At 39.6% G+C, this 22,591-nt stretch overlaps 1 protein-coding gene and 1 long non-coding RNA gene across 6 annotated transcripts in view; one reads left to right on the top strand and one right to left on the bottom strand.

Annotated features, from left to right (window-relative positions):
• The window catches only part of LOC132683296 (uncharacterized), a 31,308-nt gene extending 26,613 nt beyond the window's left edge, over positions 1-4,695 (bottom strand). The window contains exons 1-4 of one of the 5 annotated variants that reach the window (XR_013549809.1): positions 4,492-4,695; positions 2,217-2,310; positions 1,251-1,310; positions 416-586 (exon numbers count right to left, since the gene is read on the bottom strand). This is a non-coding gene — a long non-coding RNA (uncharacterized LOC132683296). Of the gene's footprint in view, positions 1-415; positions 591-1,250; positions 1,314-2,216; positions 2,311-4,491 lie in introns of all 5 variants that reach the window. The other 4 variants (XR_013549806.1, XR_013549808.1, XR_013549810.1 and 1 more) reach the window with 4 other exon arrangements.
• Positions 4,696-4,743: 48 nt separating this feature from the next.
• TIPARP (TCDD inducible poly(ADP-ribose) polymerase) overlaps positions 4,744-22,591 on the top strand; it is a 29,183-nt gene continuing 11,335 nt past the window's right edge. Inside the window, exons 1-2 of the mRNA XM_060639048.3 lie at positions 4,744-4,995; positions 8,249-9,206. Coding sequence (XP_060495031.1) covers positions 8,290-9,206 — 917 coding nt within the window. The 5' untranslated portion in view covers positions 4,744-4,995; positions 8,249-8,289. The remainder of the gene's footprint in view (positions 4,996-8,248; positions 9,207-22,591) is intronic.

Genomic DNA, 22,591 nt, shown 5'->3' with positions numbered 1-22,591 from the left:
TAAACAGAATAGTTTGTGATCTGGCATAAACATTATAGAACTCAGGCTATTCCTATTTTATGCTTAATTTTCTCTAGGCCTTGTATCTTTACCTTTCCCAGACAGAGGTACCTTACTGCCTCAGCAGAGGTAGAGAAAAGTGAGTCTCAAGAAAGAGATTACAAAGGAGAAATATTTTTAAAATTTGGAAATAGTCCTTAAGGTTAATATTTTATCACTTTATGAAAATATGAATCTTAAGTTCACATTTATCAAAGCATGTTCATGTCTGGCTCTAAACCAACCTACCTCTGAGCTTTGAATTAATTCACCCTTATTTCATGCTGATTAAATTCCCTACACCTTTAGTTTCTCTGACATATCCTCTAGCAGCATTTTCCAATCTTTCTGCATCAACACCATATTTAAAACCCACCTGAGGGGAGCCTGGGTGGCTCAGTCGGTTGAGTGTCCGACTTCGGCTCAGGTCATGATCTCGCGGCCCGTGAGTTCGAGCCCCGCGTCGGGCTCTGTGCTGACCGCTCAGAGCCTGGAGCCTGTTTCGGATTCTGTGTCTCCCTCACTCTGACTCTCCCTCATTCATTCTCTGTCTCAAAAATAAATAAACGTTAAAAAAAATTTTTTTTAAACCCACTTGACATAAATAAATTTCAGCCCAAAACTTTTCTTGTTCTAGAATGCCAAGCGTGCAGCACCCCCTCAAAGGGAAGTTAGGTAAGTTCCAGGGGCTGACCCATTAATAACAACATCAAAACACAATTTTCAATAATAGATTGTATGTTTAAAAACAATAGTAATTCTTTTGTCTAGATAAGAAGTTTGACTTTTCTTTCACTTTGACTATATTAGATACATTCACATATGAATTTCATTTAAGTTAAATAATAAGTTGTCTTTATATACATAGTCAGAAAACATTATAGTCTGGACTTAGCACTCACAGATAAGGAATTGTCAGTCTGCCATTTATGCAAGTTGGTTGTGTTCATGTAATCTCAGTATAGCATTGCTAAGAGCTAAGACCTCTGTTTTCAAATCTCGAGTCTTTCACTGTGCTGAGTCACATTAGTCACTGTTTCCTTCTCGGTGTGGTAACCAGAAATGATTATCTTTCTACCATAAGGATGTTGGGGAATTAGCTATTACTAATAATTGTGAAAACAGAAAGCAACAGATACTGTTACTTATACTTTATAGCATGTCTTATGTTAATAAAAATGGGAGGGAAAAAATGGGAGGTCTTGGGTCACCTGAAATTTCCAGTAAGTAGTCTTGGCTTTTACATGAATAAGTTGTTCATTGGAAGTGCTCTACTGAATTGATCAGCCATGCCAAGGCAAATCCAGTGGACACGGGTAACAGAAATTAGCGACAAAAGGAATACACAGAAAGGAATTAGAACGTTTCAATCCTATAAATACATTTAAAAAGAATTAAATGTCTTAGGGCCATATATAGGGCCATATGTAAATAAAACGTGTACACCTACCTATACCCTATATGTTGCATGTATAGGTTTCTTTTGTAGTTTTGAAGAATATTTGAGAGGAGCCACTTATTCATGTATGTTTACTTACGATATTTAATCCAGTGACTTGAATGTGGTAGATACTCAGTGAATAAATGATTTTTTTTAAAAAAGTGAATTGACAAGTTCTATGACAAGGACCCAGTAAAGTAAAACTTGTTATAGTTACAGACTATTAAATGGCTATTTGTTCAAAAGATTGTGTTAACATGGAAAGCTATTTATAGTGTTAAAAATACGAAAATACAATAATAATGATAGAAAAAAAAAAAAACCTTTGAATAAAACAGACCACAGCAAGATGTTAAAATAGGACTTTAGAAGGTTCAACTATGAGTATTCTTGTCTCCTCTCTACTTTCTATTTTTTCTTTAATAAACCTATTTCTTAATTATACAATTTGGTATACCTGTGAAACTGGCAGGGAATGTTATAGGAGTTGATGTACTACTTTGTGACAGCTTATATTTTTGACATAAGGTCATGTTGCTATCTAATTGATAGAGCTTCCAAGCAAGAAGACTAGTTAGAAGCTAACTTATCATAGTTTATGTATTAGCTAATAACATGTTTAGCTGCACATAACAGAAAACAGTCTAACCAAATTGGGGTTACAATGAGTTCAGGGGTAGCCAGTCTAGGACTGCTGCTGCAGCTTCAAGATATCATGAATGACTCAGATTCCTACCTTTCTGCTCCAGAATCCTTATCTTGGGGATCTCTTCTTTATATTTCCCTCATCATGTTCACTTTCATTTTTGTCATGAGGCTCCATCTCCATCCTTACATTGTGTTATAGGAGAAAGAAGAAAAGAAGAAATGGAAGGGGTGTCTATATATGTTAAGGAAGAAGTGGTTTTCTAGAAATCTTCACCATGTGTCTGGAATTATATGCCATGGCCACTCATAAGAGTATGAAATCTAGGAAAATGAGTTTTTTGGCTAGCCACATTGCTAGCCCTCCCCCTTCCTCTAAAAAGTATCAGGCTCTTTCTGATAAGGAAGGGGCAATCATTAGTATCTGCTAACCCTCTTCTCATATAAGGAATATACTTATCCCCTCCCTAAGAGAAACAATCTCAAAGTTTCATCCAGTTACTGTAATGAGCTCACAGTCCAGGATCCAGAAGTTCCAATGATATGGAATACTCCCATTGTGTGGCTCTTCATGCTCTGGGAACCAACTTTTAAAGAAAAGTTATTTGCCTCGTACTCCTAATAAGTAACGGTGGATAGACAAGGTACAGGATGGTGGGGAAAATGGGAAACACACAGTGAACACTGGTACACAGAACATCACATATCTTGTTAGGTAACCAGCAAGAAATCTATGCCCTTGGTCATTTAATCTGTCAGTTCCTGATTTTGTTCTGTAGGAGGACCTTCTTTATCCCATTATCTTCCAGGGATCACGTTTGGGGTGGACCTTGTGGAAAATACCTCTTCTGGAGTAGTAAACCTTTAACAGTCTGAGGAACCTAGATCCAAGAGTGGTGAGTCAAGAACCTGGTGCCATTTTTCTCTCTGGGGCTATTGATGTTCTGAAAGTAGTAGAGGCTGAGAACTAGCTAGAATTTTCAACTGCCTCAGGGGAAGTGGGTAGGGAATAGAAGGTGAAAGATTTGAGTTCAGGGCCTGAGGAAGAAAGACTTCAAATTGGTATTCCAAAGGGCTACACTCTGGAAGTAATGTTTAACTATTAATCCCTGGATTAAGGTGGTCTGTCCTTAATCTAAGTGACCCCCCCCCCCCCAAATGAACCACACCTTCTCATATTCCTGGCCTCTTATGGGCCCCTCCTACACAGAGTCTGAGTTTGGTCATATGACTTGCTTTGGCCAATCACACATTAGTAAGCATGATGCAAAGACTTGCATTCTATTTCACCTATTAGCCTCTGAATTCTGTCCATACCAATCCTACCTTAGTTGAATGGCCATGACTTGATGCAATGTGAAATACGCCTGCAGGGGAGGTACTACCCTTAATCCATTCTTTGCTGGTGTGTCACCCAGTCTGGTATAGAATAGTTTAAGAAAGCTTGAAACAGTTACTTCTATTACTACTGCTGCTTAGCTCCTGTTTTCATAGGCTTTCATGTTTTGTAAGGTCATAGTTGACTTCTTTTTCAACCCAGAAAGTCTCCGAATTATGGAATTCAGTCAGTTTAGATCTCAGGCAGAGAGCACAGCTTTGCAAGCTGTGGTCCCTTCCCTCTGCCAGCTGTTGGGGATATAGCCATAATTAACTTTCAGGAAAAGAAAAGGGCCTTTCTCCTCCAATATGTAGGGATTACATGAATTGAACGTAGTGTTTCTTCCTCTACCACTGAAAGGCTGTTCGATATAGGAAGAGGCTTACCATCCAAGCCATTTTACGGTCCAGAAACTATAGCAAAGTCACATGCAATGTATATACTAAAGATGAGTGTATGGTACTCTGCAAGTTCCACGAAGACAGGCATGGCGTCTGAGCTGATCAAGGTTGTATGTAGCCTAATCCTAGTTACACACACAATAGACACTGAGCAAACATTTGCTGAATGAATCAATTATTCACTACGGTGTTTAAGGGCTTTCAAGCACATACACTCGCTCTTACTGTCAAAACCCCAAAGGTAGGTTTCCCTTCTGTTACGCTGCCTACGTTTCCCGTGAAACGGAGGAGTGCCCACGACCGACCGCGTCGGGTAGGCTACTGGCCGGGGTGCGCTGCTGGGCCGGGCCGTCAAGTATGCGGAGGGCGACCCCGTCTGGCCACAGTGGCAGTAGCAGCCGTTTGTCTCCTCTTGGGGTCCAGCGGCGTCAAGGGCAGGAGGCGTCTTACGAGGCAAATAAAGCCTGCTGTACAGAAACCGCTCGTTTCGTTTCACATCCTCTCGGGTGCTCGGGTTTCCTCGGAACACCGTGACCTTTCACGTGTCTGCAGTCAGGTAGAGCCTGCCTCACGGGGCGCACACTTACCCTCTTCACAGCCGTGCGCGCTCTCCAGCCCGCGCGTGGATCTGGACCCTCGGGGACCCAGCTGGCCGCGGAAGGACACGCCCCCTCGCGGGAGCACGCGGCCGCCGCAGGCACCCCTCGCGCGCCTCCCTGCCAGAGAGCGCGCACGCGCACGCGGGGCGGGCCTCCTTCCCGGCACCCACTGAGCGCCCGGCCCTCTCACCCCACCCCTCTCCCCCGCTGCCCAGGCTCCGCCTCCGCGACGGGGCAGCAGAGAGGAGGCGACCGGAAGCCACTTTAAAGCAGAGCTCGGGGTGACAGGCGAGCGAGCTGGATCGGGAGTGCGGTTGCGGCTTTCTGCACTCCCGGTGGCGGAATGGCCAGTGCGCTGCTTGTCGCGTCTCCGGCCTGCGACCCTTAGACGCCTAAGCCTGCCCTGCGCGCCGATCCTCCCGCGCGGACGCTGCCGGCGAGCCGGCGGTGAGGCGACTCGGCTCCTGCGGTCCGTTCTCTCAGCGCGATCAGGTAAAGGGCTCCGGGTGGGCTCTGAGGAGCCGACGAGAAACCTTAGCTGGGATGGTGGGCGAGGACGGGGGTCTCCGGCTTCGCAGCCTCTCACGGATTTAGGGGTGATTGATGTTTAGACTGTGCCTTTTTCTACCAAATTCACTCGGATCCCGTCAGTACCGGGATGGGATTGGTGTACACTTCTTAATCACTTACGGCCTCGGGCAGGTGTATAAATCTGAGGAAGACATTGAAGGGTTTAGTCAGGGTCGCCGGCGTCTCCCCAGTCCCACTTGGTCTGGGTGGGCGCGGGGGCACGTCTATGCGGCCTCCCCCGCCGGGCGGACCCGGAGCGCTCTGAGGCGAAGTGAGGAGAAGCACTTCGCAGATTGAGGGGCAGGGCACGGCAGCTGTGGGGAGCCTTTCGGCAGACCCGCGTTCCGGCGGCAGCCCAGAAGTTTGCAGGCAGTTTTCAGATCAACTTTGAAGGCACAGGAGTCCTCGCCTTCCTCCCCGCCACCTCGAGTAGCGCCGACCGCCTTCCCCCCACCCGCGCTTCTCGGCTCATTTCTGCGAGCCTCTGAGACTCGCAGGACGATCCTCGCAGGAAGGTCGGTTGAGGAGGCGAGCAAGCAATTAAGTGTGGACGGCGCCCTGAGGGGCTTCTGGGATGGGGGGAAGCCTGGGCGGGGGTCGCTGGTTGGGACGAGGCTGCGGGGAGGTTTGGGGGGCGCTCCGGAGCCTGCCGCGGGGAAGGCGAGGGTGCGATGCTCCGGAACGCCGGGAATTGGCCGGGCCGGGCGGCGCCTCGGTCGCGCTGCGCGGAGTTGGCGCGGCCCCGGGGGCGGCGCTGCGGAAATCGCCGCGGCCGGCAGGAGGCGTCTCTCGGACCCGGGCTCGGCGTCCGGGTGTCGCGCAGGGGCTGCGCGGGGGAAGAGTCCTGAGTTTGCAGCGGGCTGTTTCGGTGCCCTGCGCCGGGGGCCGGGAGTGAGATCACGAGGTGAGGGGTGGAGCGGTAGGTCGCCTGCAGCGGGGGGACCGGAGGAAGTGTCCTTCCAATCTTTATTTTTCTGTTATGCAAACTAATTGAGGAACTGGGTTCTAGTGACTTCCCCACTCCAGCCACTTCAGTTCTCCGCCTCTTCCTCAGTTTTATTTCCCAGTTTGACGGAGGGCAATAACAGGAAAAGTTACCGTGTGTGTGTGTACACCTCTATAAATAAAATTGGTTCAGTGTCTGTTTTGCCTTGGGTGGATGTGGTAGGAGTGGCGTGTGTGTGTGTGTGTGTGTGTGTGTGTGCGCGCGCGCGCGCACGCACGCGAGGGGAAGGCACAGGCGGGTTTAGTGGGGTGGAGAGGGAATACCACAATCTGTGCCAATTGTGCCTTGAGGCAAGAGCACCGAGTGATGAATAATAACGCCTGGCTTGGCGGCTTTCCAGTTGATTTATGTCTTATGTCAAGTCCCTCCTTCCCTAACAATGCCAGCTCACACCGAACTCTTTTTCTGCCTTTTCCTTTTGTACTTACCGTGTGCCCTAACACCTGGCTCTATACAGTTGAACGCTAAAAAACAGGTTGGAACTTTCCGGGTCCACCTATATGTGGATTTTGTGTACTACTGTAAATGTGTTTTCTCTTCTTTGTGATTTTCTCCACCTTTCCTGTAGCTTACTTTGTTGTGAGAATACAGTACAATACCACACGTAACACAAAATTTGTGTTAATCGGCTGTTTATTATTGGTTAACGGTAGGCTGCTAGTAGTTAAGTTCGGGACTCAAAAAGTTATGGATGGATTTTTCCAGGGGTGGGTTCCATGAACCGCCTCTTCCTCCCACCCACCTTGTTCAAGGGTTAGCTGTACTGTGCTTTCTTTGAGTTTGATCATTATGAACTTTTCATACATAGATTTATGAATGTTTCCAGTTAGATCTTTAATATTCATTTTTCTGGGGACTCAGTTTTATAATTTTGTTATTGTTGACCTATAAAGGCTAACAGAACTAGATTTTTAACAGGTGCTTTTTCTTCAGTTAAAAAATATTATGGAGCACCTGTGTGCATTGTGCTAGGCATAGTACTGGTCACCTGGGATGACTATTTGATGAAGCCACGGACCCTTGCATCAATGATCTCTTTTTCTTTTAGTCTGTTGGCTGAGAGAGAGAGAGAGAGAGAGAGAGATTAATTGCTTATAACCAGCTTTTTTCTACCTCCTACAGTGCTAAGGAGGAGACGATGATATTTGTCATTTTACAGAGTTTTCTTTGCTTTTGACTTTAAGTTCTAGTTTTTTTCAAGGGGTCTGATTCTTTGAAGAGAGCACCTTTTTGGTTTGAGTAGCTCATTAGGAAGCTGATATTTGGTGTGTGTGTTTTATATTCTTGCATTATTTTTCTATAATATGGCTTCATTTGCTTTAATAGATAAAGTCATATATGTGTCATTTCTGAAGACAAGGACAAGGAAGCCCTTTTGCAATTAAGAAGTTGTGTTTGGTCTCTAAAACAGCCTATAGTGGTTGCTGCTAATGTAGCTTCTGTTGCTAAACAAGCAACTGGTATTCCTTCTCCAATAGTGGTAATGTTTTGGGGATTGTAAAAGTAGACCTTTAACATTCTTCAGGAATATATTCGAACTTAGAAGTGCTTCAACATGCTCCTGGCTTTCTCCCACATAATATTTCCATTGAGAGCCCCTGTTTCCTGGGTAGATCCTCATGCTTTAAATTCACTCACTATTTAACTTTGAAGTTAATCTTTAATTTGGTGAACTTTTTTTTTCCTTTTTTCTTTTTTCTTTTTTTTTTTTTTTTTTTTTTTACAAAGAAACCGTTTTGTCACCTCGTGAGATAGGTGATAAACAACTGTGAAGAGAACCACAAACCAGAGAAGTTGTGGTTTCCCTGCTGTCATCAGTTAGCCACACTTATTTCTACACCTCACCCCCCAACCCCACCCTAGACTTACAGTAAAAACTGATACTCCAGCAGAATTACCAATCATATATTGTCCACAAATAAATGTCAAGAGTCTATTGGAAGATACTATCTCTTTACCTTTACCTGCTATGGGCTTTTGAATAGCCTTGGCTGCTTTGGAACCTTAATTTCTCATTAAAATTTAAAATTGACCCATAAAGATGAAATATGGTATAAGAGGAGTGACTTCAGGGACTTAGTCACAGACTAAAACAAAACATTTTGATGAATGAATGGGATTCAGTTGTTGTCAGCTTGCAAATGATCATCTTCTTTCCTTTCCTGGTAGGATTTTTAGACTCTGAGGAGCAATTGGAGCTCATCCACACCATGGAAATGGAAACCACCGAACCTGAGCCAGACTGTGTAGTGCAGCCTCCCTCTCCTCCTGATGACTTTTCATGCCAAATGAGACTCTCTGAGAAGATCACTCCATTGAAGACTTGTTTTAAGAAAAAGGAACAGAAGAGATTGGGAACTGGAACCCTGAGGTCTTTGAGGCCAATTTTAAATACTTTGCTAGAATCTGGCTCACTTGATGGCGTTTTTAGATCTAGAAACCAGAGTGCAGATGAGAGCAGCTTACATGAACCTATTGTGAAAAAACCCCTGGAAATCAATCCATCATGTGCACCAGCGGAAAACAGTATGTCTGTCCTGATTCCTGATGGCACAAATGTTGGGGGCCAAATACCAGAAGCTCATCCTTCCACTGATACTCCAGAACAAGTGGTTCCAATCCAGGATCACAGCTTTCCACCGGAAGCTATCAGTGGGACGGTGGCAGATTCTACAGCAGGGCACTTCCAGACTGACCTTTTGCACCCCGTTTCAAGTGATGTTCCTACTAGTCCTGACTGCATAGACAAAGTCATGGATTACATTCCAGGGGTTTTCCAAGACAACAATTTTACAATCCAGTACATTTTGGACACCAGTGATAAGTTGAGTACCGAGCTTTTTCAGGACAAAAGTGAAGAGGCTTCCCTTGACCTTGTGTTTGAGCTGGTGAACCAGCTACAGTACCACACTCACCAAGAGAATGGAATTGAAATTTGCATGGACTTTTTGCAAGGCACTTGTATTTATGGCAGGGATTGTTTGAAGCACCACACGGTCTTGCCATATCATTGGCAGATCAAGAGGACAACTACTCAAAAGTGGCAGAGTGTATCCACTGATTCCCAGGAACACTTGGAAAGATTTTACTGTAACCCAGAGAATGATAGAATGAGAATGAAGTATGGGTATGTATTTATAACTACTTTAAAACTATTGTTAAATCCTATAGAGAAGGTCAAGAGGCTAAATGCTTATTAGTAGGGTAGTTTCTTTCAGTAGTAACCTAACAGGTTTTATTCTTTTCTTTACTGTTACTCTTTCGGCTGTATGCTAACCTGGTTTTTCATGTTGGTTTAATGCAGAGTATTCACCTAACCAGATTATGAAGTTTTATGACTTGAACAATCCATATGTCACTCTGTACAGTATGTGTGTGCCAGAGAAGTTGCATATACATTGAATGTTGTAAATCAGATACTGTTTTAATCACACAAAAGAGCTTGCTTTTGAAAGAAAATCCAAGGTTAATCTTACTGTAGCACAAATAATGAATACCAAATTTATTTAATTTTAAAGTTTTGCATGTTGAGTAGCTGCTAGTTTTTTAAAGGAAAATACTATCATTTGGAGATATCTGTGTCCCTCTTTCCATTTTGAATGGTATGGTTTTTCTGTGAGCTTCTTCCCAAACTTCTGAATCATGCCCAAACATTAATTTTTTTTTCTTTTTTAAGTTTCCTTAAGTCTTTCTACCTTTAAGTTTATTATTCTGTTTACCTTGTAGAGAAAATTGTTCTACAATTCAGGCTGTTTTCTTAGACCTGAGCAGTGAGTTGAAGGGAAATTTTATGTAAACAGATATGTTGATTTACAGGGAAATTTTATGTTAATAGATATGTTGATTTATCATTTACATAAAAAACAGTTATCCTCAAGTTTTGTATGCAAGACATGTATGTAAATAATTCAGTTCTTTTAGTGCAAATTCACTGATAGGGACCTGAAATTTCCACATCTGAATTCTTACTTAATTGAGTATAAATTGAAAGAAATGGTAGTTGCCATGTGTGAAGTTGCTAGTGTAAAAATGGCTGTGTAGTAAGCCTTAATCTTTACATTTCAAATTTGTTTCTCCTGTAGTCTAGGAGTTAAAGTATGTGATGTTACTAGCTATTTGTCTATGACCAAGAGAAAGGATTAAAATTCTATGAGGGGAGAAGAACACATCTGTCCATGCTACCTGACTTGGGAGACAATGAGGGCAACCTGACAGCTTCACAGATAATGAATGGCCTGATACAGTACTGAGAGGCATGACCCATAGAAAGGAAAAATATGCTGAGAATCCTAACCCACAAGTCTGAGAGAAAACTTTCTTAAGAGTCATCTTTGTTCACAGATAAGTTGGGTTACACTAACCCAAGTGTCTGGAGAGCCAGCAATCAAATGGTGTCGGTAAACGTTTCCAAGTTGTCTAATTTTGTTAGTCTTGATGTTAACCTTCTGTGTTCTAACATAGTGCCAGGGCATTGTTGGTATTGTAGAAACCAGGTTTTTTGTTTTGTTTTGTTTTTTAATTTGTTCCCTTTTAGTATTAGGTAAGTGGTTTTCTTTTGATATTGCATTATGTCAGTTGTATAGTACACAGATCTGTGTGTCTTTTTAGCAACTTAATTATGAGACTAGAACTTTGCATCATTTGTTTCAAAAGGGATGCATGGGATAAAATGAGAAACAATATAAGGCCCAAGTTTAAGGCATTGTTATATAGAAGCCCCTTGGGATAAAAGTAAGATAATACTAAGAATGTAGCTTTCCTGATCAGGAAAATCAAGATGTTATCAAGACAATACATTTATTAATACTAGGTTTTCAAGATTCTATCTTGCTTGGGTAGCAAAATTCTTAGATCCTGCAATAAAGCTAAGTACATTTAACTTTCTTTCTTTTTTTTTTTTTTTTTAAGCCAGCATTGGAAGAGAGAAAAATGTTTTCCATTTTATCTTAAAAATCTTTTTTTAATAAGGTATTGTCCAAAATCTCTGTTGCCCATGAGCTAGCAATTCTAATTGGTATGTCAAGGGTAATTAATTTTACATATTCTCAAAGCCACTGTAATCCTTCCATCTCCAGATTGCAAAACTGCAGAACAGTGGCCTCCTACTTCACTCTTATGAAGCAAATTTCCAGTCTGCTGAGTACTTCAGCATCTTGGTACATTAAGTTTCTATCTGTTTGAATTGGTCAGGAAGAAACTAGCAGGACTATTGTCCAACGCATTACATTCTGTTACCATGAGCAAAGCAAGACAGGGATTTTGATCTCAGAAAATCCAAGAACTCTCTTAGATCAGGTATTTTATTCTCTGGTAAAATTACTTGGCTGAAAAATTAGATAAAGCTATAGGCCTATAGGCATACAGTGTTGGATAATTTACAAAGTAGTTGCAGTGAGTGCTTGATTTCCAAGTCTTTTTTAATGAAGTAAACTAATATTTATTTGACACTGAAGAGCAAAAGTGTCAGTGAATTATTGTAATTACTAATTCTGCTGCTGCATTGTTAATGGTAGTAAGTGGTCCTGCTCTGCTAAAAATAGCAAAAAAGTATTAACAGTTAATTACTAGTAAAGTGAAGTTCTCCATAGACAACAGTAAGAAATATAAGATTGTAGATAGCTAAGTGTCAAAAATTAGGCTTTTGGGAAGTTGACCTGTGGTCATTGCAACCTGGTTTTCCTTGTATTCCGAAGCGATGTTGTGTTTCCTGGCAACAAGATGCAGATAACGGCATGTTGAGCCTTGCTGAGAGATTCACAAACAAGCTGGAGCAGCCCAGGTTCACATGGTTACCACATTATTTGGCTAAAGCTATTAATCTCTGTGGTCAGGCCTGTAAAGCTGGTCTATCTGTACAGATTGCACATAACCAGGAAGTGTGTGTTCAGCTGTGTATATGTCCAAGTCTGGCCTAGCAGTCTTCGGATGCAGAAACAATGAATGGCAGTTGTTTTTCCCACTTATTTTCAGCAGTTTATACGACTTGGTAGATCATTATTATATGCTATATCCGTGAGATACTTCATTGTATGTATGGAACTTGGGAAGAGTTCATAGTTCTGGGTCTCTAGCAGAGATAAAAGTTCGTAGTCTCAAAACTGCAGATGAAATTCTTTGTTTTGCAAATGGATTGGATTTAACATCTAATTTAATCCAAATTAGATGTACAGTATTTATTTTATTCTCAAGAATGAAATTGGAAAGGAAGTTGAGCCAGATAAGTTCACAGGTCTCTTCCAACTCTTTAGTCAAGATGTCTAGATGCTAAAAATGTTTTAAAAAGAGGATTTCAATAGTAAATGCTTACTTGGTTTATTATAGTGAAATTATTTTAATTATTCTTTTCGAGTTTTGTCTTTATCCCAAATTATGATACAATCCCACTTCGCTTTTTCACTCTGCTTTTATATATCTCTAGATGTTTATTGCTGACATCAACTGAAAGTAGTTGTATGTATGAACTCCCCATATTTAGATGCCAAGGCTTCTTTTGTACACGGGATGGGCTTTGGAGAATTTCCAGATTCCAAATACACAGTTAAGAAAACAACATTGAATGTTGTGTTTTAGATTAAGAAAACATAGTCTCTGACAGCTTAGGCACTCATCCTTAGTAGAAAATGATACTAAATGGCAGGACTAAGCAATTTTGAAAGAGCTTTACAAACTGTGTGGAATACTGTTGTGGATAATTGAAATTGTGGAGGATGTGCAAATCTCCCTTTAGCAACTGAGATCACCATTGTTTTTCATTTTACATTCATTTTAAAGTGTGACAGAATACAGAATAGTCTTCCAGTTATTATCACCCATAAAGAAAAGGCACTCTGCAGAATATATTTTGGAGGTAATCTGTACATGAAAATATGACCAGTGATTATTTCGAATTCTGAATTTCCTGAAAGGGGGAGGGTGAAGAAGAAAATTGCAAACCCTGACTCCATGGTTAATTTTTCTCAGAGGCCAATGTTGTTTTCTCCTCTTTTGGAATTAAGGCTTATTGATATGAGAGGGAGTTTTACTAGTTATGGTTTAAGCATAGAGTGTTGTTATAGCCTTAGTTTTGAGTGATTGTGATTGCTCTTAGGAGTTTTTTGTGTTTTTCTTTAATCTGGCCAAGGGACAATACCATTAGATGATTTCACAGGAACTCTGTGAAAGAAGACAGAGAGGACTGCATATTAATGATAATCGAGAGCATATGCTCCTATTTTTTATTTGACTTGAAGAGTGCGTTATCGAAAGTAGAGCAAGCTCCTGACTGAACTATACTAGAATAGTTAATTTAGCCAAGTTAGCTCTGGCCTGCACAGCTGTGATGATATAGGAACTAACTCATTATGTGTTATTGATAACACTGGAGAGAGGAGAACAGCTGAAACTTACTATGCCTTGTGACTTTTTGGTATTTCTTGAATATACACAGCTGGATGAGTTTGAATTTATTTTAAAAATTCCTGCCTAAGAGAAAGAGAGAGCTCCATAAGCAAGAACTGTGTTTGAAGTGACTTTCAAAATGTGTGCCTTCTGCTTTAGGATAAAGCAATCCAATGAATTATTTTTTGTACCTCTTTATGCTCTATTTACATATGAAATAAAACTAATTGGCTTCTGTCTATACTAATCCAGAGGAGTTACTGGGTCTGTGTAGAGCTATCATGGGAATCAATAGCAATCATCCATTTATTTCCTTTCTGTTTTTTTGTCAATAAGCAGATTAGACTTTTTGAAGCAGCTGTCACCTGGCTGCAGGTTGGGGTCAGTCTGTTTCTGAAGTATTAATGGTAATGAAAATGAACCTTGCTAAAGCCAAAGATGTATAACTTTTAAATCAGACAGTTGAAGAAAATAGCTTATAAGGTTATCTGGCATGATACAGTATGCATTTTCTTACATTGACTCTAAAGCTTTTATTTTTTATTATAAATAAGTGGGAAACAATAATGGTCCATTCAACATTTAAGACTTCATTCTGCATATGTGGACATGAAAAAGCTGCAATTTGATGAAGTCTGCTATGTTCCTGTATCTCTTTCTTACTTTTACACTAGAATTTCTGGATTCTGGATTTGCATTCTACTATGAAGCAAGTAAATTCATAAATTTTGTCTGTGCATCTCTGTTCTAAGTGACCCTTAGTTTTATATTAGGCTTGGGGGCTCTTTCTAAAGGGTGAAACAGTATGGAGCCCGTACAAAACTTGGCTACACAAGAGATGCTACTAAAATCCAGCCATTTGACATTATGACTGTTTTCCTATGACCTCTTTTATTTCTTATCCTTTGATTTGAGACCACCAGATTCCGCATACTTTATCTGATTGTAATAATTTTGATCACACTTAAGTTAGTACCTGATGTCCTCTTGATCTAGATTGGCAACCCTTAATAATTACTGGTGTCCTGTTTGAGAGTTGCACTTGCCTTTTTTGTGGAAGGAAAACTTAAGTACGTGTGTATATTTTTACAAAGGAAAAAACATACTTGGAGCTATAAGATGATTTTTGATTATTCTGGCACAACTTTATAAGGCTGGTTCTGGTAATTGGATACTGTTAAGTTTTGCAAGAAATTCCCTTCATAAAAGCAGCTGGATTTCTCTTTTAAAATATATCTGGGAGTTTTAAACTAAAGTGAAGTGAACATGAGTGATTTTGTATCTTTGGAAGACACAAGAGTGCTGAGGGTTGAGCCATGTTCTGTTTCATTCTGGGTTTGAAATTTTTAGGTAATAGCTTAAGATCTTGGGTTGAACTGAACTTTGTGACACCATAAACACAAACTGTATAAAGGAATAAAATACTTAAGTTCTAAAGTTCACCATTTCTAGGAGCAAACAAGTACCTTTTAGGTATGAGGAACTTTTTTAACAAAATCAGATGTATTATATTTATAGGTTATCTATGGTATTGCTTTCTAGAGTCTAGGAATTATTATGCACAGACTTGCCTCTATTTAAAATCCCTGTAAGTTAAAAAAAAAAAATTAAGAAAAAAAAGGGGTCACCTGGGTGGCTCAGTCTGTTAAGCCACTGACTGCTGCTGACTTAGGCTCAGGTCATGATCTCACAGTTCATGAGTTCGAGCCTCGCATTGGGCTCTGTGATGGCAGCTCAGAGCCTGGAGCCTGCTTTGGGTTCTGTGTGTCCCTCTCTCTCTCTCTGCTACTCCCCTGCTCGTGCTCTGTCTCTCTCTTTCTCTGTCTGTCTCTCAAAATTAAACATTAAAAAAATATCCCTGCAAGTGTTAAACCTCATCCAGCCCAGTCCCTGATACATGAACTAAAAGCCTTGAAATTCTAATATAAATTCCTTGTTAATAGGAGAATTTAAAATGGCAATGGGTAAGTTCTGAAATACATCCTGAAGTCTGGCAGGGGGAAAAAAAAGGATTTTATGTAAAATAAATTCCATTCAACTTGGTAGTTTATAAATAAGGTTTATATTTGATTTGTGCAGAATTACAATATAGCAGTCTTGTGCTAACTATAACCAATTCTGTGATCACTAAGTTAAATTTTAGAAGTTGATGATATTAATACTTTTAATTGTGAAACTTAAAATTTTCCTTGCTGACCTAACCTATTGCTGACCTAGCCTGTTGCTAAGACAAGCGTAGAAGGGAGTTAACTAAGCATTCCTATTTGCTGTGTCCACACAACGAAATGTGTCTGTCTCCTTGATCTTTCTCTCTCCTATGTGCTGTTTACTTACTGGCAACACCCACTTGGCCAGTAAAGAACCTTTGCATGGTCATCACGATGAAAGGGTAAGCTCTTATGACAGTGAGAATGCTAATGACTGTTCCCTTTCACATTCTACAGAAACCAGTGATTTGCCAGTATGTGTGCCACAAAATGTGTCAGGAGTGTATTAGAATCTCCCATGACTAAGTTATTTGAGAAAGAGTTCAGGAAATTTGTATTCTTTATGCAAATGGATGTCCTTTATTTGGGCACTATTGCTTCTGGGCAAAAGGAAGGGTTTGTGAATAGTCTTACTTGAACATAGCACTTCTCTTATGACTGGAAAATATGTTTGGGCCATACTTACAGGAATTTCTCTTTGTTACGTTACCTTCTTTCCTTTTTGGATTAAGAGATTTTTAAACTGCCTCTTCTCATTTGACATATAGCCATAGAGTTTAGGTGACCTTCTTTGCTTGAAATTTTTACCAGCACTGAATAGTCAGGGCAAGAACGGCAGCGGTAGGGGCCCAAGGGTGATTTTGCTTGTAGTAGTGTGTGTGCTTTCAGAATCTTGCCTGCACCCTGTGATCTTCACAGCTCCTGCAGCTGATCAGGGCGTGGAGAGGGCAAATGGTACAAAATACTCTAAATATTTCCTGTTGCGGTTGGTTTTTGGTTTCTGACTGTCACCTGGCTTCGCTCTTTCACTTCCAGGCATTGAGAGAATAAAAATAAATGCAGCAGAAATACTAGATTTGCTTTCTGAGGTAATAAAAGAAAGACCTCCTTGAATGGGGGTAGAATATGTGAAACAGAAGGAACTTTGTTTGCTTACTTTCTGATGTTTCGATTGTCCAAATGCTGCCACACATCAGAAAATAATTTAGGCTGTCTATTGATAAAATTGAATCTATCAGAGAAGCTTGGTTTTGTAGAATCCCTCTCCCCTCGAAAGAGTTACTGATTAAAGATCCTTTTGAAAGGTTTTGTGATCATAGTTTATGAAACTTAGATAATTAAAAAAGTATCTCTTAATATGTTTTCTGTAGGGAGTCTTTTGTTTTCCCCCCTTTGAGAAATTTGCTTTAAAAAACTCAGGAAGTGATGAATTCTCTATATGGTTAGTTTGCATACATTCAAATCTCTAGTCTTGAGACCTCTCATAATAAGCCATCAAAGTGTATATTTTTAATTTGCTCATTTATCAGTTAATCTGCACTAACCAGGCAAAAAGACAAGGCTAAATTGAGAAAATTCTGAATAAAAACCTTTTTTAAAGGAATTTGTAATTTTAAAAGTCAATCTATAAATAAATTAAGCTAATAGATTGTATCTTACTGGTGGTTATTAGAGGATATATTTTATAATTTTTATAATTATTTCATTTACGTGTAAATGAGTTCTGAATTGTTTGAGGTTATTTGAAAGTAATTTTTAAAACAATTTTAGCACTTACATACAGTTGATTTTGTAATTAAGTAGAAAAGTTATATAAACAAATATATTTCAGCCCTCTTTCAATGCTGTCAAATTCTATATCCATAAAATTAATCAGTATTGTGCCTTGAGTACATGGCAAACAATTTTTATTGTCTACTTTGAGGTAAGATAGAAACTTCACAGTTTTAAAAATATTTCACTTAACAAATGGGATATTTACTCCTCTTCATTAAAAGCCGTAACTTCATAATTTAAGGCAGTGTAAGATATGATACACATTAAAAAAAAAAAAGTCTGTTATATGCTGTCTATCCCAGCTGTTCTTATAGAAATTAAGTTTCATTTCCTCTTCAGCCCATGGTTGACAAGTATGTCTCACTTAAGTTACCTTCTAGGAGCCTCAGGACATGTGACTGAACATGGATAAAAGTTAAGGCTGTATGACATTTCTGATGTCTTCAGAGTGCAAAATTTAATCCCATGCCTCTGTAAATAGATAGCAGTGAGATCTTCTGATCTCATAAGTGTAATTTTATTTATGAAAGATTTTAGGCTTATCCACGTCTTATTAGAAAGTTCTTTTGTGTTCTTTCCTTTGATCTAGTAGTTTTGTAATAAAAACAAGCAAAAAACTTAATTTAATTTAGTAAGGTCTTTTCCTCAAGTGAATATTGTAATTTGCTTTTAGTGGTTGCATAGGGCACAGGGGTGTATGGTACTTTTTAAAGGTTTAGGAAACACTTAGGTGTACTCAAATGTGTCTTAGTACGAAGGTTTTTGAGAATAAACTGTGTTATGTGTTTGTTTAGTTACCCACCTACTTTTGGAGAATACAGAATTCCGAAAGCTTAAAAATAGTATTCTTTCATGTAGGAAATCTACCTGCCTTCCTTTTTTCTCCTCTTATTTATCCTCTCATTTTTATTTCAGTGTGTTCATTCTAGAATGACTTTAAGACCATAGGTAGATGTCTAACAATTTGTAAATCAGACATGGGGTTTAAGCACACAGATCAGAGTGATTCTAGACAGCATCCATTCAATAATTTTGTGCCATCTCATTCACCTGCTTCCAAGATATCTCAGGAGGTAACAAGGGAGCAGCACATACAGTCAGGATTTTGCTTTACAATGATCACCTTTTTAAAAATTGATTCCCAGAAACTCATTGTGAATCATCTTAAAGTGAGGATATTTTTACCCAAAAATCATTTGAAGTACTTAGAACCATAAGATAAATCCATGACCCAAGTTTGATGTTAATTGTTCTACGGAGTGAGCTAAGCCTCAGCAATCCTGTCTTGATGAGGTGAGGGTCTCCTTGGAAGTGGATAGATTGAATTGTCAACATTTGATTCTTAGCCTGCCCATAACTACTGAGGGTCGTATGCATCATAATATAAACTTCCAATTTTGATTTGTAGATATGTCTGTGCCTGTAGCTACTCCTGGATATAAAGGGGGAAAATCCAGTTGTTACCAAGACCCATGTTATAGTGTAGAAGTTAAGTATAGAATTCTAACCTCTGGTAAATATTGAAAGATGTTGGTATGTTTGTAAGAATTTATAGATAATTTTTATTGCCTCAGTAACTCTGTATTATTTATTTGAGTCAGTGTTGGCAAAAATCTTAATTAGTAACAGAACAAATGATGGTTTACTATGTTTCCAAAGCATAAAGTTAGAATGCATAGTCCTCTGAAGTTTAATAACTACACCACTATCACATAATATGTTGGTATTATATATGCCATGGCTTTGATTCTCATCACCTTGTAACATTTGAAGGGATATGCAAGCTTCTAAATATTCCAGCATTGCTAAATGAGTCCTGGAAACATCAAAGCCAGGTATCAAAAGCCAGCTATATTTTGTGTGTCTGTGAAATTTCTTCAGCAGCAACAAACATGTCGCATCTATCATGCCTGTCTCAAGTCTGTAGCAGAAGACTACATCATAGTAATAAAATTATTAGAGGACCTATTAAGTGTGTCTAGTTAACTGATTAGGGCAAGTGTTAGTTTGGGATCATAGGTTTATCCTTGTAGAAACCAGTTAATGCTTAGAGGATAGAAGCCAAATTTTGGAAATCTAACCCATGTGATTAAAACTGTACTGAGTAGGCCCAGAAAACTCATTTTTAATTGACCTTTACTAAAATCTGAGTTCTATATTTTATTTGCATCATCTTCCCACTTAAATGTGTTCTAACTCCTGCAATTCCTGTCTCATGTAATGGCACCTTATCCAGTCGTCTAGATCAGAAACTTGGGACACATCCTAGACTCTACGTTCCCTTCAGCCTCACATGTAATCTTATTTTATGTAGTTAGAGTCTAACTCTTAAATACCTCTCAAATCACCCCTATTGTTGCCTCCTTAGTTCTCAGTCATCGTTTGTCTCATGTGCAGTTCTAGTAGTTACAGATGGTTAAGCATAGAATAATAAATATTAATAATAAACATGCTAATAAGTATTTAGCAAGTAAGTGCCTGTCTCCACCCTTCCCCCTCACCCTTCCCCACCCTCCCCTACCAAAGATAAACAAATCAGTCCTTCATACCACCACTGTTGCAGTGGCTTTTTAAAAGGCAAGTCTGAACTTTGTTAAAAATCCACCAGTGAGTCCTATTGCCCACAGAATCAAGTCCTGACCTCTTAACCCAGTATACAAAGCTCTTCATTATCTAGCCCAGCCAAACTATCCAGTCCAGTCTTATCTCTTATCATCCCTCTCACACGCACATAAACCCTGACCTCCCACATGAACTGTATGTACTGCACGCCCTTGGGTCTCTCGTGCCTTGTTTGGTTGGCTTCTACACATGTCAGTCACTCTGCATGTGATGTCTTGCCTCCCATTGTCCTGCTTGATGACCAGCCAGACTTGGCTCCCATTTCATCTATTCTAGAATACCCCCATGATCCCCTTTCCTGACCCTTTTTCCAGCAGAGGTAGGCCCTCTGCCTCTGGTACTCAGAGCACCATTGTGCCACACTTCACACTGTACCACTGGGTTTGCTTCTCTCTTCTTAACTGACACTAACCTTTCTTCATCTTATCCCCAGCACAGAGCCCAGTGGTTAATATGTCTACTGAAGATGCTTTTGTTTTTGTCGCATTTCTTTTCTTGGTTTCAAACAATTTGTAAATACAGAGAAATTATCTGTAACAGTTATATTCTTTACTGAGCTTCCAAATGCATAATCCCAAGAACTATTTATCTAACAAACGTCATGTTCTTACTAATTTCTATTTTGTTCAGGAACGTTTTAAAAAATAGTTTTGTTTTCATTATAGCTCTGTTTATTATCATTTACATCATAGGCCCTGTTTACTATTTTTTTTTTTTTTTTGTATTTGCAGTATACATAGAAGACTATACACTGTGGGGCATTCTTTCTGACTTAGTGTGGGTGTTGGTGCTCTATACATAAGACAACATTCTCCAATATTTGTTATCTAATTGGTATGTTGAGATATTTGTTGAGTAGGAGGAAAACGATTTTATAAAGCATCTAAATTATGAGAATGGGTGTTCTTGTCAAAATTTTAAATTAGTTTTGTATCTGGATTCTTACAATGGTATGTGTGGTGTTGTGTTTATTGGTGAAGCACATGGAAACAGAATTGTGAATACTTCAGTAGTTCAAGTTCATTCTTCCCTTTGTAGAAAAATCATCAATCTTTTTACAAGATTTTTGTTCCCGATTTCATCAGATAGGGTTATATCTTGGGTAAGTCAGTACTGATTGATTTACCCACATGATGTATTTAGCCAAATTTAAATCCTGCACGGTGGCTATCTCCCATACTCAATCTTTTCTGGCTGTCCCTCAGTGGGGATGCCCTTAGGCCAGATAGGGTTTTCAGCTGCCAGGATTTTTGCACTCTGCTTTTACAAAGCCTCTCTCTACCTCTGAATCTCTAGCATTGTCTCTCTTGCCCAGTCTTCTCACATCCTGTATTTACTGCTTTGACCCTTTATCACCATCTGCTCAATACTCTAAATTTGCACTCTTATTTGAGGCTCTGAGACTCTGGGCTTCCTCAGTTCATGGCCTGACATCTCTCACATTGCCTATTATATCCTGGTTCACATTCCCTCATCTGTTATGTACCCCTGTTTGAAAGATTTCCATTTCCACCTATTTGCACTGCTCCTGTCCTTCCCTGTCTGCACTCTTGCAGAAAGCACAGTGCTTGAAGAACTCTTTTCTTGTTCTTCCACACAACCTTTTTCTTACTGGCATTATTTCCTATTATTTAACTGTTCCTAAAATTCTTTCTCTTCGAGAAAGCTATCTTGGATTGGTGCAGTAGAGCCTCTTAATTTTTCCTGACCTTTTTCCATTCCTGAGCACCAGTAACCACCTTATGTCCCATAATGAATGCTGCCATTCCTGGACACCAGTCACCTCCTCTCCCATCATGCTGCATGCCTACTCTTTGTCCTCTCATTCCCAGGATGTATTTGCCACTGATAAGTTTGGATAGGCAGATGTACCGACTCTTTGGCTTTATGTTTTTGTTAGTTATTTCTCTCTTGAAGCCCCTAGAAGCCAGGAACTACATCTGTTTAATTCTTTGTGTATTGCCTAATAGAGCCCACCATCACTATTATCACACATACATGACTCATAACTGCTTTCTCATAATAGGAAACAATGGTTTGATAAGGAAAAGTGGTGTATGTTGAAAATTTGGCATCTGTACTGCATGCATTTTCTACTGATGCAGATGGAGGAGAAAAGAAACTCTTGGCTTTGGATTTTTGAAGCATTCCCTGTTTAAGGGAGAGCAGGTGTTAAAATTAATCTTATAAAAAGATAATTTAATGTTTTTCAAATTTGTTGTTTTGTCTCTGCAAAGTCTAGAAAAGCATATTGAAAATCAAATAGAGCTAAAACAGTACTTTGATACATCAATCCAAAGAACAGTTGATTGTAGTAAATTAGGATTTGTCATAGAAATTTCATAATGCCCAATGGACTGAAATGCACAGAGGATGTGGCAAAAGCTGCAGTTTTAGATGTCTTTCTCATGCAAATCATTATCTATGAAGTCTTAATAATACAAGCTTAAACAGAAATTGCTAGAGTGATGTCCAGAATAAAATCTGGTACTTGAACAGCAAAAAGCATTGGCTGTTTATAATGCATATTAACATAATAACTGCTGTTCTAAGAATTCCTTTTTTTTTTTTTTTAATTTATTTATTTTGAGAGAGAGAGTGTAAGCCTGGAAGGGGCAGACAAAGAGGGAGAGAGAATCCTAAGTAGGCTCTGCGCTCAGTGCAGAGCCAGACGTGGAGCTCTGTCTCACAGCCGTGAGATCATGACCTGAGCGGAAATCAAGAGTCAGATGCTTAACCAGCTGAGCTA

This window comes from Panthera onca, chromosome C2 (assembly GCF_046562875.1).
Source record: "Panthera onca isolate mPanOnc1 chromosome C2, mPanOnc1 haplotype 2, whole genome shotgun sequence".
NCBI lineage: Eukaryota > Metazoa > Chordata > Mammalia > Carnivora > Felidae > Panthera > Panthera onca.
Note: the sequence above shows the minus strand (reverse complement) of the source record. Positions and strands in the feature narration are given on the sequence as shown.